The 18,895-nt window shown below is 42.8% G+C and overlaps 1 protein-coding gene across 1 annotated transcript; it reads right to left on the bottom strand.

Moving 5' to 3' along the window:
• Positions 1-24: 24 nt before the first annotated feature.
• Positions 25-7,873, bottom strand: LOC129847311 (calcium-binding and coiled-coil domain-containing protein 2-like). The gene is made up of 16 exons (XM_055915104.1): positions 6,649-7,873; positions 5,935-6,110; positions 5,623-5,725; positions 5,249-5,409; positions 4,916-5,041; positions 4,683-4,793; positions 4,077-4,202; positions 3,860-3,982; positions 2,692-2,807; positions 2,253-2,310; positions 1,931-2,104; positions 1,658-1,846; positions 1,382-1,477; positions 1,102-1,279; positions 935-957; positions 25-762 (listed from the first exon to the last, which is right to left on the bottom strand). The coding sequence occupies exons 2-16, from the start codon at positions 6,100-6,102 to the stop codon at positions 598-600; spliced, it is 1,917 nt and encodes a 638-aa protein (XP_055771079.1). The 5' UTR covers positions 6,103-6,110; positions 6,649-7,873; the 3' UTR covers positions 25-597.
• Between the last annotated feature and the right edge of the window lie 11,022 nt (positions 7,874-18,895).

Below are 18,895 nucleotides of genomic sequence, written 5' to 3'. Positions count from 1 at the left end.
AAAACATGTTTCTTTATGTCAACACAACTGTGAAGAGAACTTTATTTGTTGCTTGAACATCCCACATGAATCTCATTTCAACCCTTACATTATCAGAGAGCATCATTTGACCATTAATCATTTGACTTTATTATGCAACACATCATTTACATTTTAGCAGCAGGTTCAAGGGGAATATAGTGAAGTTAGCCAAAGTAAACATACAGTAGTTCAGAAGAGATAATAGCAGTAGAGTAAACCTAGGAAACGATTAAATAGCAAATCCATACAGTCCTATCCATCAGCGATGGAGGCAAATTTAGAAAAAACAGTCAACCCTAACCATCAAAATGTCTAAAACAATATGATCAATTCAGGCAAATTCAATTAGATACAGATTTCCCAGACATTAAATTCACAACCCTTATTTTACCAGGTAAGATAACGTTTACAGTAATAAACGGGACTTTAAATGTTTGTCTTACAATGTCGTGGATAGGTTGTTAGCCTGTATTTATTTGTCGCCCCCCCCCCCCCACCTCTTAGAAATATAATTAGTAGGGTATCAGCTTTCTTTAAATAGTAGTCAACTCTCTGGGTTGTGAGGATGTGGCTTCCCTACACCTCATGGCTGTAGACGTGTTCTTCATACTTGGTCTGCTCCATTCCGTCACAGATGAGGGTGCAAAAGGGGCACACTCTGTGGCTGTCCTCGTGCAGCTCCAGCTCATTCGGGGTGATGCCAGGGAAGCGCTCATGGCAGTGACGACACGTCAAGGACAACTATGGGACAGACACGGGTCATAAGTGGTAATAATATCGGATCTAGACTGGATAGTTAACTGTACTCCAGCACAAAAATTATAGAGCATTATGAAACCAAACCACTAGTGTATGTTGTTGCAAACATAATCTGCCGTATAACCATGTATATCATAGGAATGACTTAACATACCTCCTCTGCGTTTGTCGCAGGGCCTGCAAACAGAATCATATGTCAGCCATAGTTGAACCTGTTTTGTTATTTTCCAAGAAGGCGTGTCCATGAGGCACAAGTGGCGTTCATGTCTCATTTAAGAATATTTAGGTGAGGCTTTCCAACTGCTGGAATATTGGGAATACCTGGGGTCTCATAAGGGTTCCCAAAGTGGAGAGAGGCAGCCAGTGTATCTTGCTGCTGCTCCTCAGTGGGGGTGGGGTCAGTTGAAGAGCCATAAGGGTTGGGATGCTGCATGGACACTGGAGCAGCCTGGATGTCAGCAAACTCCTTGCGGAGTCTCTCAACATTTCTTTTGAGATCCTGACAGATAGAATACAGTGGCAAAACCCCAATGTAAGCAAATGTCCCTAATTGTAAATAATTAAATGACTAGTAAAGAGTATCAAAATTCATAGCAATCACCTGATTTTCTCTGTACAACTCCTCTTTCTCTACTTTAGCGATCTCTGCCATGCTTTCTTTCTCCTCAATGACTCGGTGGAACTCTAAAAGTTGCATCTGAGAGGAGAGAACAGGGAACTTGTGATCAGCCAAGAGAATACGTTTAGTGCGTTTTATATTAATTTGCTCTCACAGGTGAACTACTTTCCCAGAACAAACAACATATTGGTAAGAAAAAAATGTTATCCCTGACCCTGTCTGTGGATCGAAATAGCATCAAAGATATTCTCTAAGCACCTCTAGTTTGCTGCTTTTCTGCTCCGCCTGTGTAGACCTCATGACCATGAGATTCGTGCACTCATTGACCTTCACCAGTTCCCCCTCTGCTTGCTCTGCACGTCTGCGTGTGTTGTTGGAAGCCTGCAGCTCCTGGTGCAACTGTGTCCGAGCCTCCTGCAGCTGGCCAAGAAGAGCTTGGTATTGCACCTGAAGGCACACAAGAAGACTACAGTATTACATTTCACAATGGCGTGTACAGGAAGGACAGTTCTTTTAGCAACTTGTTCCAACCTTCAAATCACTGTCCACCATCTCCTGCTGTGGCTGGAGCCCCTGCTCTGACAGGCTTCTGTGTAAGGCCTTGTTCTCAGTCTTCAAGTCCTCCAGGTCATGTGTGAGACCACGCAGTTTGCGCAGCTCCACAGAAAGCTTCGCCTTCTCTTTCTCACTGCTCTGGAGATCCACCTGGAAAGGGTCAACATGAGATTCTGTGATTGACAGGTTTTTTTCACATCAAAGAAAGCACTAATTTAATTGGCCAACAGGTCTTTTAAAGAGTGTATGTGTGTTACAGGCATGCATTTACATCAATTACTCTGCTGAGTGTGCTGACCTGTAGAAGCTGAATGTTATCCTTCAGTCTGTAAGACTCCTGCTCAGAATCTCTCAGCCTATTGACACAGGGGCACGAGGAACAGCATTGTTACACAAGTGTAAAAAAAAAAATATATATATATATAAACTCAGCAAAAAAAGAAACAGCCCTTTTTCAGGACCCTGTCTTTCAAAGATAATTCGTAAAATTCCAAATAACTTCACAGGTCTTCATTGTAAAGGGTTTAAACACTGTATCCCATGCTTGTTCAATGAACCATAAACAATTAATGAACATGCACCGGTGGAACGGTCGTTAAGACACTAACAGCTTAGACGGTAGGCAATTAAGGTCATAGTTACAAAAACTTAGGACACTAAAGAGGCCTTTCTACTGACTGAAAAACACCAAAAGAAAGATATGTCCATTGAATGGATTGCTCGAGACAAGTACTCACTGTGCAATCTCCACACTTTGAACCTCAACCTTTCCTTTCAACTCCTCTCGCTCCTTCTTCAGCTGTTTGATCTTGGTCAATGCTCGTTCATATTTCTCACAAATAGGAGTCAGAGACTGCAGGCATTTGTGAAGAGAAATAGCAAGTTAAAGTGATTCAGACTTTGTCCCTTTAAGACAATTTTTGCGAGTGCAGTTCGCTTAATATTTTGTGTAGCGTAAACACTCCAAAGGAACTCAGACCCCTCAAAAGATCCCCCCGAAGTGAACCGAACTGAGACCATCTCGAGAGGTGGTCTGACTTCGGTTCGCTTGAATTCTGCAGGCCGGTTCTCTTTTTTTAGACCAATGTGAACACAAAGCTCCCCAGGTTCGCTTGTCGTTATTCCTGCACCACACACTACCCTACTTTATTAAAGAGGACTATACAGTGCCTTCGGAAAGTATTCAGACCCCTTGACTTTTTCCACATTTTGATAGGTTACAGCCTGAATACATTTTTTATCAAATCTACACACGATACCGCATAATGACAAAGAAAAAACTGTTTTGTAGAAGAAGAAAAAAACGGAAACATCACATTTACATAAGTATTCAGATCCTTTACTCAGTACTTTGTTGAAACCCCTTTGGCTGTGATTACAGCCTTGAGTCTTCTTGGGTATGACGCTACATGCTTGACACACATGTATTTGTGGAGTTTCTCCCATTCTTCTCTGCAGATCCTCTCAAGCTTCTTCAGGTTGGATGGGTAACGTTGGTGCACAGCTATCAGCATTTGCATTTTCGCTTTGTCATTATGGGGTATCGTGTGTAGATTGCTGGGGAAATAAATGTATTTAATCCATTTTAGAATAAGGCTGTAACATAACAAAATGTGGAAAAAGTCAAGGGGTCTGAATACTTTCAGAAGGAACAGTATGTGAAAACACCCTTCGATACATGACAGAGAAAGTGTGGGGAAAAAAGAGTCGAGGCATTGAAAAATATTGATGGTATACAAACAGCTGTCACATGTTTTGACACATTCACCAAATATTTTTTATGAATTGGGGTCAGAGACTCTAGCCTTTCATGGAAAGAAACTGTTAGAAACAAGACAAAATGTACTCCATAGTAGTAGTAGTTCTTTGGTAGTCCCAAATGGGAAAATGGTTTGCGACAGTTACCTCCTGTCCTGTGTGTGATTCATTCATTGATTTGTCATTCTGTGTCAGTTCTTCATGCTCTCTAGCATTCTGTTGCTGTTGCTCCAGTTTGCTCACTACCTGTGCAAGTTCCTCTTTGGATTCCTACAGGAAAACAATATACAATTCATCACCCTCTCAGCCTGATTAGGGGCTAGAAGTAAACCTGCTGGTGGAAAGAAAAGACTTTCAAACGAACCTTGAGGCGGTCAACCTCTTGCTGTTGCTCCTTTAGGGCACGTGTCAGAGTCTCATTTTGCTCTTTCAGTTGCCCCAACTCCATGGCCAGCTCTTCTATCTTCCTCTCACTTTGCACCACCTGTTCCTAGATTCAGAAATGCTCAAATCATGTCCATAACCTCTACTGGTTATGGATATGGAATACTAGTCACTTTAATAATGTTTACATACTGCTTTACTCATCTCATATGTATATACTGTATTCTATTCTACTGTATTTTAGTCAATGCCACTCCAAGATTGCTCACCCTAATATTTATATACTTCTTAATTCCATTGTTTTACTTTTAGATTTGTGTCTTGTTGTGAATTGTTAGATACTACTGCACTGTTGGAGCTAGGAACACAAGCATTTCGCTACACCCGCAATAACATCTGCTAAATAGGTGTATGTGACCAATACACTTTGATTTGTTTACTGTGTTTGGAAAGTCCCATCTATCCATCAAGTATAGTTCCACCAGTTATGTTGAAAAGCATTTATGTTTCAGTATGGAAAGAGTTTCTTAGTTGTCAGATGATTTGTGATCACTGTGTTGTAGACACAGAATTCACCAAATATTACCTCCTGTCCTTTGTGTGAGTCTTCCATTGATTTAGCTTTCTGTGTCAGTTGTTCATGCTCTTTTGACTTCTGCTGCTGCTTCTCCAGGTTCCCATCTGCCTTGTATAGTTCCTTTTTAGACAATTGCAGAAGTAATGTTACAATTCTGTTACCTCATATTGTAATTTCCCTTCTCACACATGACTAGGGGCTAGAAATTAGCAGATGCTGTAAGGAACATCTTGAAAACAAACCTTGAGGCAATCAATCTCTTGCTGTTGCTCCTTCAGGACTCCTCTCAAAATTTCATTTTGCTCTTTCAGTTGCCCCAACTCCATGACCATCTCTTCTTTCTCCCTCTCACGTTGCTCTACCTTTTCCTAGATTCAGAAATGCACATCATGTACATACCTAACCTCTCCTACGGATAATTCTAGCTAAAATGTTCTTGTGAGGGACATCATCTCCTTGACTCAGCAACTAAGCAAGCCAAACAACAAGTTCTGCATTTTTAAGTATTTCAAGCATGGTCTTTAAAACACAATCAAATCAACTTTTAATGTTAGGTATGGTGGATTGCGTTGTACCTGTGTTGTGATGACCAAGAGGTCGTTTTCCAGGCTGCCGTCTGTGCTTTGTTCCCCTGAGGTTTTAAAGCAGAAGGGGGTGCTGGCTCCTCTCACTTGGCCGTTGCTATCAATATAGCAGAACTGATAGAACTCTGCATCATCCTTTGGCAAGTAGTATGCTATCAGAATAACAACATCATTGTCAGTGTAATCCCCAGCATAATATTGATCACTTGAATGTCAAATAAATGTCATTTGTATCTAAAATTAAGAAATGAACATGGGCCTATAGGTATCATCAAAAACGAATTAACCGAAATTGATCACGATCATTCATATCAAAGTTCATGTCAGTTGAAAAGTTTGAGGATAAAATGCACACATGGTCTTACCATTAAAAAGCACTTGTTTTCTGTTTGCATCCTGTTTTATCAGATTCAATGATGGTTCTATCCACACAAATGTGTAATAATCCTTTGTGGTGCTCCAGCCCACCTGCACAACATCAGTTATAACACAATCAGCACAACATCAGTTATAACACAATCATGACTGACTGACAACTGGGAGGCATTCCAGACTGTGGATTTCTATTGTTAAATATATTAGGTTATTATTTCCTTTGCGGAAATACAATCCATATCATAATCTCTGATGAAACAGACCACTCATGAATATTCATGACAAAATATCTATAAACTCACCTTGAATATCCCCACCCAGTCTCTGGGGTTCTGTTGAATGGCTGCTGTCAGAGTGTAGCAGCAAGTCACGGCAATATTTGGTGCGTAGGAGTGGGGGATTTCCTGAAATACAACCTGGGAAAAGGTTGTTGACAATTCCATGTTGGCTGCACTTTCGACGCTCTCCATTGTGACCTCTGAAATGGAGAATATAGCAAAATGAAAACAAGTAGGCCCAACATGCGCATAAAAAAACTAACAGCATGTACAACTCGAATAAACCATCATTTATGTTCTCAACTGAACCCCGTATATGTATCTTATCTGGCAGCACACGTTGCGGATGGTTCGTGTGTTAATTAGAAGGCCAAACATTTTATAACACATAAAAATTGCATACAATGTTGCGTTCGCAAAACTAAGTTTCACTTTCATTTAACATTTGTTGTGAAACGTATCGCCTATTTTTCACACTTGACAACCACATTTAACATACCCATAAATGTTTTTTAAAGACTTTTGGACGTCAATTTGATTGTCAAACATATACTTCTAACCCAATAACTTATTCGAGGGTGATTTATTATGTTTGATCAAGCTACAATAAGCCATACAAGGCCACAAATAAATCACTGGAGAGAAAACGAATATGAAAGTGAACACAATTCTGTCACTATTAAGATCAATGTGTTATACGGTTCAGCTAAAATAATGACATTAAATGGTTGAACTTACATGAAGTTTGGACTGCCAACAGCAACTGCCAGTTCAACTCAGCGGTGTCGCAACTCAGACAACAACAAGAAGTACTTACTGTCCCTAGGTATTAATTTCCAGCAGAGAGGAAGAGGTTAGGGGAGAGGGATAACAGGGCTAAAATCTATCTTCTCCAACAGGTGGCGTTGTTTCGTTTTTTTCGCTCAACAAGCGAGGAGCTTTTGTATGGAGGTCAATGAGAAAGTGTCGAATTTTGTTAACACAAAAATGCGATGGCTTATTTTCTATGTGTGGCTTATTTGATCAAATAGAAGTCTCATAATGATGAGGTTGTTACGAGTGTACGGATATAAATAGGACACCTGACATCCCAGGAACTTTGAGAAAACACACTTTATATCGGAGTTGTGGCTGGTCATTACTACTTACCCCAGCCACAAAGTCATAAAGACCATTTCTACAATGTATCTTCTTAAAATGTGATTTTAAACCTAACATTAACCACACTGATAATCTTATGCCTAACCATAACCTTAAATGAACACCAAAAATCCGATTTTTGTTTTCATACATTCTTTTATGATCGCCTATAGCCAATTCAGACTTTGTGGCTGTGGTAACTTGTGGAAACCCTTGTGCCTGCTGTTCGAACACGTACATGTTTCTACTTTCCCTTTCGCCTAGACCAGTGTTTGCCAGTACATGCATTTGTTGTGGCGCATGACAAGCACACCGTATTCTACTTGTCAACTAATCATCAATATTTGACAAGTTAAATCAGGTTTTTTTTTGTCCTTGGATTCATCAGAAATGTGTGCTGCTGTTGAGGGTACTCGAGGACCCGAGTTGGGAAACACTGATCTAGACAGTTGGGGAGATTTCCCAATATGAAATGGGATATAGCCTCTTCCCTCTGGAAAGTTGGATATTGACCTGTCCCCATTATTAAAGGGTTGGTCTTATGTTGTGACTGTGGTAATTGCTGATGTCAATGAGTGGCAATGCACTAGTCAATATAGCACTATATACTAGGAAAGGGGTTCAGGTAGCCTTGGTGTCAGACTGTTTCTGTATTCAACTATGACAGTTAAGCTAAAGCAAAAATAGACTGTCACCCAGGACAGATGATAAGATGGGAGATAATCGTGATCAACTTTCAATTCCCTGCATCTGCTGTAGTGCACTCAGATATCTGTATGTAGCATGTAGCCTACAGGCTTCTCCTCAGTTAATCAGTTGTTTTCTTGAGGAAACCAACAACATCATTTCATATTGTTGGTTGAATTACACAACAATCTCCTGTGTTTACTTGAATACTTGGTCAATCTGGTGTGATTGAAGGTGCAAGGATTCCTCCTTCCATTGGCAAACAATAGCAGATGAAACAAGGGCCATAGAGGATGACAACCAATGGAAATCAAAGGCATACAATGGGTAGAACTTTGCTATAGCAGAAGCAGACACCAAATCAAGTAAAATAAAATTGTATTTGTCACATGTGCCGAACACAACAGGTGTAGAACTTACAGTGAAATGCTTACTTACAAGCCCTTAACCAACAATGCAGTTTTAAGAAAAATATGTGTTATGTAACATCTAATTAAAGAGCAGCAGTAAAATAACAGTAGTGAAGCTATATACAGGGGGTACCAGTACAGAGTCAATGTGCGGGGACACCGGTTAGTTGAGTAATTGAGGTAATATGTACATGTAGATAGTGTCAAAGTGACTATGCATAGATAATAACCAGAGAGTAGCAGCAGCGTAAAAGAGGGTGGGGGAGCAATGGTAGTGTGGCAGACCAGGGGGTTTGGTCAAGACGTTTACACAGATCAGACACGGGCAGAGTATGATTAGCTCGGTTTCAAGGGTGTTTATTTAAATAATAAAAAAGAAAAAAAAGGATAGGTCTCCCCCATGAGACCCTCTTCGGGATACTGTCTTCTCGGCTCCGGGTCTTGCTGTATCCTGTCGGGCACAAAAACTGAACTCCCTCCTCATACCTCTGCAACCGTTCCCAACTATACGGGAGTCCTTTCTTCCCCCACTCTCTCCTGTGTGCTGCCCTTCTGGCAGCTTTATGGTACTTGCACAGCTGGTGAGCAATCAGCCCTTGATACTCACCAGCTCCCAATCAGCCCCAATTAGTCCTGGCCGGAGAGCCCGTCGAGACCTGGCACGTCAAGCAGATGGAGCCATCGCCTCGTGATGTCGCCTCGACGAGGCTCCCCCTGGTGGCTGACCTGCTGTACACCACAGTAGCCATTTGGTTAGCTGTTCAGGAGTCTTATGTCTTGGGGGTAGAAGCTGTTAAGAAGCCTCTTGGACTTAGACTTGGCGCTCCGGTACCGCTTGTGCGGTAGCAGAGAGAACAGTCTTTGACCAGGGTGGCTGGAGTCTTTGACAATTTTTAGGGCCTTCCTCTGACACCGCCTGGTATAGAGGTCCTAGATGGCAGGAAGCTTGGCCTCAGTGATGTACTGTAGTGCCTTGCGGTCGGAGGCCGAGCAGTTGCCATACCAGGCAGTGATGCAACCAGTCAGGGTGCTCTCGATGGTGCAGCTGTACAACCTTTTGAGGATCTGAGGACCCATGCCAAATCTTTTCAGTCTCCTGAGGAGGAATAGGCTTTGTCGTGCCCTCTTCACGACTGTCTTAGTGTGTTTGGACCATGATAGTTTGTTGGTGATGTGGACACCAGGGAACTTGAAGCTCTCAACCTGCTCCACTACAGCCCCGTCGGTGAGAATGGAGGCGTGCTCGGTCCTTCTTTTCCTGTAGTCCACAATCATCTCCTTTGTTTTGATCACGTCGAGGGAGAGGTTGTTATCCTGGAACCACACGGCCAAGTCTCTGACCTCCACCCTATAGGCTGTCTCATCGTTGTCGGTGACACCAGCAAATTTGTGTCATCAGCAAATTTAACGATGGTGTTGGAGTCGTGCCTGGCCATGCAGTCACGGGTGAACAGGGAGTACAGGAGGGGACTGAGCACGCACCCCTGATGGGCCCACGTGTTCAGGATCAGTGTGGCAGATGTGTTGTTACCTACCCTTACCACCTGGGGGCGGCCCGTCAGGAAGTCCAGGATTCAGTTGCAGAGGGAGGTTTATAGTTCCAGGGTCCTTAGCTTAGTGATGAGCTTTGAGGGCACTATGGTGTTGAATGCTGAGCTGTAGTCAATGAATAGCATTCTCACATAGGTGTTCATTTTGTCCATGTGGGAAAGGGAAGTGTGGAGTGCAATAGAGATTGCATCATCTGTGGATCTGTTAGGGTGGTATGCAAATTGGAGTGGGTCTAGGGTTTCTGGGATAATGGTGTTGATGTGGGCCATGGACAGCCTTTCAAAGCACTTCATGGCTACAGATGTGAGTGCTACGGGTTGGTAATCATTTAGGCAGGTTACCTTAGTGTTCTTGGGAACAGGGACTATGATGGTCTGCTTGAAATTGGTTTTGGTATTACAGACTCAGTTAGGGACAGGTTGAAAATGTCAGTGAAGACACTTGCCAGTTGGTCGGTGCATGCTTGGAGTACACGTCCTGGTAATCCATCTGGCCATGCGGCCTTGTGAATGGTGACCTGTTAAAAGGTCTTACTCACATTGGCTACGGAGAGCGTGATCACACAGTTGTCCGGAACAGCTGATGCTCTCATTCATGCTTCAGTGTTGCTTGCCTCGAAGCGAGCATATAATTCATTTAGCTCGTCTGGTAGGCTTGTGTCACTGGGCAGCTCTCGGCTGTGCTTCACTTTGTAGTCTGTAATAGTTTGCAAGCCCTGCCACATCCGACACGAGTCGGAGCCGGTGTTGTATGATTTAATCTTAGTCCTGTATTGATGCTTTGCCTGTTTGATGGTTCGTCTGAGGGCATAGCGGATTTCTTATAAGCTTCCGGGTTAGAGTCCCGCTACTTGAAAGCGACAGCTCTACCCTTTAGCCTCTCTTGGGTAGGGGACAGTATTTTGAAGTTTGGATGACAAACGTGCCCAAAGTAAACTGCCTGTTACTCAGGCCCAGAAGCTAGGATATGCATATGGATGGTAGTATTGGATATAAAACACTCTGATGTTTCTAAAACTGTTCAAATAATGTCTGTGATGTCTGTGTAACAGAACTGATATGGCAGGCAAAAACCTGCAGAAAATCCATCCAGGAAGTGGGATTTTTTTGATGTGAGTTGTTTTCCATTGAATGCCAAATGACTATGTTATGGGTTAGGGCCCAGATTGCAGTTCCTATGGCTTCCACTAGATGTCACCAGTCTTTAGACATGCTTTCAGGCTTGTATTTTGAAAAACGAAGAGTAAAAATACCTTTTGATCAGAGGAAGAATGCAGAGCAGCTTTGCGCATGTGACCGATTGCGCACCGTTCGTTATTTTTCCTTTCTATTAAAAACGCTATTGTCCAGTTGAAATATGATTTGATTATTTAGACACTAGACAACCTGAGGATTAATTATAAACATTGTTTGATATGTTTCGACGAACTTTACCGGTACTATTAGGATGTATTCGTTTGCATGTTTTGACCGCCCTGGAGCCAGTGGATTACTGAACAAAACGCGCCAACAAAACTGAGTTTTTGGGACATAAAGAGGGACTTTATTGAACAAAACAAACATTTATTTTGTAACAGGGAGTCTTGTTAGTGCAACCATATGAAGATCATCAAAGGTAAGTGATTAATTTTAGCGCTATTTCTGACTTTTATGACTCCTCTACTTGGCTGGAAAATGTTTGTATGCGTTTGTAAGCGGGGCGCTGTCCTCAGATAATCGCATGGTATGCTTTCGCCGTAAAGCCTTTTTGAAATCTGACACAGCGGCTAGATTAACAAGAATTTAATCTTTAAGCCGATGTATAACACTTGTATATTTTATGAATGTTTATTATGAGTATTTCTGTATTTTGAATATGGCGCTCTGCAATTTCACCTGATGTTGGCCAGGTGGGACGCTACCATCCCACCTGCTCATAAGAAGTTAGCTCAGTGAGGATGTTGCCTGTAATCCATGGCTTCTGGTTGGGGTATGTACGTATGGTCACTGTGGGGATAACATCATCGATGCACTTATTGATGAAGCCAGTGACTGATGTGGTGTACTCCTCAGTGCCATAGGAAGAATCCCGAAACATATTCCAGTCTGTGCTAGCAAAACAATCCTGTAGTTTAGCATCTACGTCATCTAACCACTTCTTTATTGACCAAGTCACTGGTGCTTCCTGCTTCAGTGTTTGCTTGTAAGCAGGAATCAGAAGGATAGAATTATGGTCAGATTTGCCAAATGGAGGGCAAGGGAGAGCTATGTACGCGTCACTGTGTGTGGAGTATAGATGGTCTAGAGTTTGTTTTCCTCTGGTTCACATTTAACATGCTGGTAGAAATTAGGTAAAACGGATTTAAGCTTCCCTGCATTAAAGTCCCCGGGCCACTAAGAGCGCCGTCTCTGGATGATCGATTTAAAAAAATATATATATATTATTATTTTATTTATTTTTTACCTTTATTTAGCCAGGTAGGCTAGTTGAGAACAAGTTCTCATTTGCAACTGCGACCTGGGAAAGATAAAGCATAGCAATTTGACACATACAACAACACAGAGTTACATATGGAATAAACAAAACATACAGTCAATAATACAGTAGAAAAAAAGAAAACAAAAAAGTATATATACAATGAGTGCAAATGAGGTAAGATAAGGGAGTTAAGGAAATAAATAGGCCATGGTGGCGAAGTAATTACAATATAGCAATTAAACAATGGAATGGTAGATGTACAGAAGATGAATGTGCAAGTAGAGATACTGGGGTTCAAAGGAGCAAGATAAATAAATAAATACAGTATGGGGATGAGGTAGATAGATGCACTGTTTACAGATGGGCTATGTACAGGTGCAGTGATCTGTGAGCTGCTCTGACAGCTAGTGAGGGAGATATGAGTCTCCAGCTTCAGAAATGGTTGCAGTTCGTTCCAGTCATTGGCAGCAGAGAACTGGAAGGAAAGGCGACCAAAGGTCGAATTGGCTTTGGGGGTGACCAGTGAGATATACCTGCTGGAGCGCGTGCTACGAGTGGGATGCTGCTATGGTGACCAGTGAGTTGAGATAAGGCGGGGCTTTACCTAGCAGAGACTTGTAGATGACCTGTAGCCAGTGGGTTTGGCGATGAGTATGAAGCGAGGGCCAACCAACGAGAGCGTACAGGTCGCAGTGGTGGGTAGTGTATGGGGATTTGGTGACTAAACGGATGGCACTGTGATAGACTGCATCCAATTTGTTGAGTAGAGTGTTGGAGGCTATTTTATTGAAAGAAAAAAAAATAATAAAAAAAATCAAATAAAAATTAATGTATAAATAGCATTATATACATCATAACTGTAGCGGTGTTTAATAAATAAATGTCCATTGGGGTGGAGGCAGAGTAAAGACTGTTGATGGGGAGGGAATGACCATAGGAGGAGTAGCATGACCATTGAGGGGTGTGGGGACCAAGTTAAATAAAAACAATGACAACTATAATAAAAATGATCTATAATATACTGCTATAGAATAGTCGAGGATCGGTAGGATGGTCAGTTGTACGAGGGTATGTTTGGCAGCATGAGTGAAGGATGCTTTGTTGCGATATAGGAAGCCGATTCTAGATTTCATTTTGAATTTTAGATGCTTAATGTGAGTCTGGAAGGAGAGTTTACAGTCTAACCAGACACCTAGGTATTTGTAGTTGTCCACGTATTCTAAGTCAGAACCGTCCAGAGTTGTGATGCTGGACGGGCAGGCAGGTGCGGCCAGTGATCGATTGAATGGCATGCATTTAGTTTTACTTGCATTTAAGAGCAGTTGGAGGCCACGGAAGGAGAGTTGTATGGCATTGAAGCTCGTCTGGAGGTTAGTTAACACAGTGTCCATAGAAGGGCCAGAAGTATACAGAATGGTGTCGTCTGCGTAGAGGTGGATCAGAAAATCACCAGCAGCAAGAGCGACATCATTAATGTATACAGAGAAGAGAGTCGGCCCGAGAATTGAACCCTGTGGCACCCCCATAGAGACTGCCAGAGGTCCAGACAACAGGCCCTCCGATTTCACACACTGAACTCTCAGAGAAGTAGTTGGTAAACCAGGCGAGGCAATCGTTTGAGAAACCAAGGCTGTCGAGTCTGTCAATAAGAATGTGGTGATTGACATAGTCGAAAGCGTTGGCCAGGTCGATGAATACGGCTGCACAGTAATATCTCTTATCAATGGCAGTTATGATGCCGTTTAGGACCTTGAGCGTGGCTGAGGTGCACCCATGACCAGCTCTGAAACCAGATTGCATAGCGGAGAAGGTACGGTGGGATTCGAAATGGTCGGTAATCTGTTTGCTAACTTGGCTTTCGAATACCTTAGAAAGACAGGGTAGGATAGATTTAGGTCTGTAGCAGTTTGGGTCTAGAGTGTCACCCCCTTTGAAGAGGGGGATGACCGCAGCAGCTTTCCAATCTTTGGGAATCTCAGAAGATACGAAAGAGAGGTTGAACAGGCTAGTAATAGGGGTTGCAACAATTTCGGCAGATCATTTTAGAAAGAGAGGGTCCAGATTGTCTAGCCCGGCTGATTTGTAGGGGTCCAGATTTTGCAGCTCTTTCAGAACATCAGCTATCTGGATTTGGGTAAAGGGGAAATGGTGGGGGCTATGGCGGGTTGCTGTGGAGGGTGCCGGGCAGTTGACCGGGGTAGGGGTAGCCAGGTGGAAAGCATGGCCAACCGTAGAAAAATGCTTATTGAAATTCTCAATTATAGTGGATTTATCGGTGGCGACAGTGTTTCCTAGCCTCAGAGCAGTGGGCAGCTGGGAGGAGGTGCTCTTATTCTCCATGGACTTTACAGTGTCCCAGAACTTTTTTGAGTTTGTACTACAGGATGCAAATTCTGTTTGAAAAAGCTAGCCTTAGCTTTCCTAACTGCCTGTGTATATTTGTTCCTAACTTCCCTGAAAAGTTGCATATCACGGGGGCTATTCGATGCTAATGCAGAACGCCACAGGATGTTTTTGTGGTGGTCAAGGACAGATAGGTCTGGAGTGAACCAAGGACTATATCTTATCTAGTTCTACATTTTTTGAATGGGGCATGCTTATTTAAGATGGTAAGGAAGGCACTTTTAAAGAATAACCAGACATCCTCTACTGACGGGTTGAGGTCAATGTCATTCCAGGATACTCTGGCCAGGTTGATTAGAAAGGCCTGCTCACAGAAGTGTTTTAGGGAGCGTTTGACAGTGATGAGGGTTGGTTGTTTGGTCGCAGACCCATTACGGATGCAGGCAATGAGGCAGTGATCGCTGAGATCTTGATTGAAAACAGCAGAGGTGTATTTGGAGGGGGAGTTAGTTAGGATGATATCTACGAGGGTGCCCGTGTTTACGGATTTGGGGTTGTACCTGGTAGGTTCATTGATAATTTGTGTGAGATTGAGGGCATCAAGCTTAGATTGTAGGATGGCCGAGGTGTTAAGCATGTCCCAGTTTAGGTCACCTAGTAGCACGAGCTCAGAAGATACATGGGGGGCAATCAATTCACATATGGTGTCGAGAGCACAGATGGGGGCTGAGGGTGGTCTATAGCAAGTGGCAACAGTGAGAGACTTGTTTCTCGAAAGGTGCATTTTTAGAAGTAGAAGCTCGAATTGTTTGGGTACAGACCTGGATAGTAAGACAGAACTATGCAGGCTATCTTTGCAGTAGATTGCAACACTGCCCCCTTTGTCAGTTCTATCCTGGCGGAAAATGTTATAGTTAGGGATGGAGATTTCAGGGTTTTTGGTGGTTTTCCTAAGCCAGGATTCAGACACGGCTATGACATCCGGGTTGGCAGAGTGTGCTAAAGCAGTGAGTAAAACAAAGTTAGGGAGTAGGCTTCTAATGTTAACTTCTTATGGCTGGGGCAGTATTGAGTAGCTTGGATGAATAAGGTGCCCAGAGTAAACTGCCTGCTACTCAGTCCCAGAAGCTAAGATATGCATATTATTAGTAGATTTGGATAGAAAACACTCTGAAGTTTCTAAAACTGTTTAAATAATGGCTGTGAGTTTAACCTCGCTAGGGTATGTGGGATGGTAGCGTCCCACCTCGTCAACAGCCAGTGAAACTGCAGGGCGCCAAATTCAAAACAACATAAATCCCATAATTACAATTCCTCAAACATACAAGTATTTTACACCATTTTAAAGATACACTTGTTGTAAATCCAGCCAGTGTCCGATTTCAAAAAGGCTTTACGACGAAAGCACACCAAACGATTATGTTTGGTCAGAGCCAAGTCACAGAAAAACACAGCCATTTTTCCAGCCAAAGAGAGAAGTCACAAAAAGCAGAAATAGAGATAAAATGAATCACTAACTTTTGATGATCTTCATCAGATGACACTCATAGGACTTCATGTTACACAATACATGTATGTTTTGTTCGGTAAAGTTCATATTTATATCCAAAAATCTGAGTTTACATTGGCGCGTTATGTTCAGTAGTTCCAAAACATCCGGTGGTTTTGCAGAGAGCCACATCAATTTACAGAAATACTCATAATAAACATTGCTAAAAGATACAACTGTTAAGCATGGAATTTTAGATCCACTTATCCTTAATGCAACTGCTGTGTCAGATTTAAAAAAAACTTTACGGAAAAAGCACACCATGCAATAATCTGAGTACAGCGCTCAGAGACCAAAACAACCCAAACAGATATTCGCCATGGTGTGTAGTCAACAGAAGTCAGAAATAGCACTATAAATATTCACTTACCTTTGATGATTTTCATCAGAATGCACTCCCAGGAATCCCAGTTCCACAATAAATGTTTGTTTTGTTCGATAATGTCCATCATTTATGTCCAAATACCTCCTTTTTGTTTGTGCGTTTAGCCCAGTAATCCAAATTCAGGATGCGTGATCACTAGGTGCAGATGAAAAGTCAAAAAGTTCCGTTACAGTCTGTAGAAACATGTCAAACGATTTACAGAATCAATCTTTACGATGTTTTTAACATTAATCTTCAATAATGTTCCATCGGAGAATTCCTTTGTCTTCAGAAATGCAATGGAACGCAAGCTAACTATCACATGAACGCGCGTGGCCAGCTCGTGGCTCTCTGGCAGACCTCTGACTCATTCCCCTCTCATTCGCCCCCACTTCACAGTAGAAGCATCAAACAAGGCTCTAAAGACTGTTGACATCTAGTGGAAGCCTTAGGAAGTGCAATATGACCCCAATAAGACCCCAGTCATGGATTAGTAGGGTTCCAAGTAGCTCTAGGTAGCTAGCAGGCCGCGGTTAGCAGAATGGGCCTTCAGCAGATGTCGTGCATGAGGGGTCTGTTGGAATCCTTGGGCAGATTATGTCGGTATTCCAGTCGTAGAGGATCAGCGGGGTTCCGTGCCCCGTACCGGCAGTAGAAGGGGTCTGGATATTGTAGCCCAGGAGTGGGCTTCGGTGGTAGCCCAGGAGCCCTAGCCAGGCTAGCTTCAGGCTAATTGGTGCTTGCTCCGGGATGGAAACGCTAGCCAGGAGTAGTCACCCGGGATTGTGGTTAGCTAGTTGCAAAGATCCAGATGAAAATGTTTGCGGTAGGAATCCGGGATATGGAGAGAAGAAAAAAAATAGGTCCATTATGCTCTGGTTTGAGTCATGTTGTACGAACTCGGAGAGCTTTCAGAGATAAAGGTTAGCTGATGACCGCTAGCAGTGGTTTCCTGACTGATAGCTGGTAAGTAGTTAGCTGGCTAGCTTTAGTTGAGGGATTCCTGATTCGAAGTAAATATAAATACTTTAGGAAAAAAAACAGATCCACGCCACATTGGGTATTTAGAAGTTGAGGTTTAGGAAAATATTTTTAAAAGATATGCCAAGAAAAAGATGTATACAAGGGACACGACAGGACAAGACAAAGACGTCTGACTGCTACGCCATCTTGGATCTCCAGGTGACACACTGGTGCTGCTATTCCTGTGACACTAGCCCACTGCTCTCCTTCTGCTTCCCTGGTTCAGTGTACAAAAGGAGATAACCTGCTGAGCGCTCTATCAGAGAGGTGTCAGTGTGACTCGTGTGTAGCCTAGTTGAACAGGCAGCAGCTCCCCAATGTATTGCCCAGCTTAATACACACTATTCATAACCCTAACCTTTCTGACGTTAGCCAGGATAGTGTAGTATTAGGCACAGAATGGAGCATTGAAATGCTCTATGCACCTGTTGAAGGCCGGGTTTGGCTTTTGGCTCTTTTTCTTTCATTGATCTGATCCATATTGCATCTTTTGAAGGATTTATTCTTATGATGGTTTGTTGATTTTGAGGTTAATGTTTCCAGGTTAAATTTAATTCTGCCCCATTTTATTTGATCAAGACCTTGTTGTCCTGTGCTGCTTCATTTAACGATACCGCAGATCTGTATATAATGATGAAATGACAAGTTTAGATCCAAAATAAGCCCAGAGAATCGCACTAGGCTTATTTTGAACAGATTTTGGAAAGAGTGAAACCTTTCACTTCGTCTTTTCATCTCTGAAGATACTCTGTGCACCCTGGTGGGTAGGCTAAATACCACCTGTTTCCTATTTTGAAAATGTTTCACACTCTACTGAAGAATAGTGCTCAGATTATACAATAATTTACTTGTATTACATTTTCTCAGCATCCTGAACCTCAGTATAATCCTCCAGAATTATTTAAGTCTCGGTGAACTGAACGTCAGTGTCAACATCGCCTCTAGATGGCGCAAACTAGGGCCTCCTAGTGGTCTAGGGCACTGCATCGCAGTGCTAGCTGTGCCACCAGAGACTCTGGGTTCGCGCCCAGGCGTTGTCGCAGCCGGCCGCGAACGGGAGGTCCGTGGGGTGACGCACAATTGGCCTAGCGTCGTCCAGGTTAGGGAGGGTTTGGCCGGTAGGGATATCCTTGTCTCATCGCGCACCAGCGACTTCTGTGGCGGGCCGGGCGCAGTGCACGCTAACCAAGGTCGCCAGGTGCACGGCGTTTCCTCCGACACGTTGGTGCGGCTGGCTTCCGGATTGGATGCGCACTGTGCTAAGAAGCAACAGGCTAACCTCAAAGGCTGATGTGTTTCTCTGGTGCAGAGGTCATCAGTTAGTACAGTGGTATTTCACATTTTTCAACAGGGCCCCCATTTTTTCGTGATCCCACTCCAAATCCAATGGCACAACCTTAAAATTGGTACATTTCTACTTTAACATCAACATATAACATTCATTTAATTACATGTTCATCT

This window comes from Salvelinus fontinalis, chromosome 1 (assembly GCF_029448725.1).
Source record: "Salvelinus fontinalis isolate EN_2023a chromosome 1, ASM2944872v1, whole genome shotgun sequence".
Classification (NCBI taxonomy): domain Eukaryota; kingdom Metazoa; phylum Chordata; class Actinopteri; order Salmoniformes; family Salmonidae; genus Salvelinus; species Salvelinus fontinalis.
The sequence above is the reverse complement of the archived record's forward strand: the minus strand, read 5'-3'. Positions and strand labels throughout refer to the sequence as shown.

Coding starts and splice junctions, on each gene's coding strand:
- LOC129847311 (XM_055915104.1), bottom strand. CDS start 6,102: ATGGAGAGCGTCGAAAGTGCAGCCAACATGGAATTGTCAACAACCTTT. Junction 2,311..2,691: donor CAAAGTGTGGAGATTGCACA/GTGAGTACTTGT, acceptor CTGTGTCAATAG/GCTGAGAGATTCTGAGCAGG. Junction 958..1,101: donor GAACCCTTATGAGACCCCAG/GTATTCCCAATA, acceptor TTCTGTTTGCAG/GCCCTGCGACAAACGCAGAG.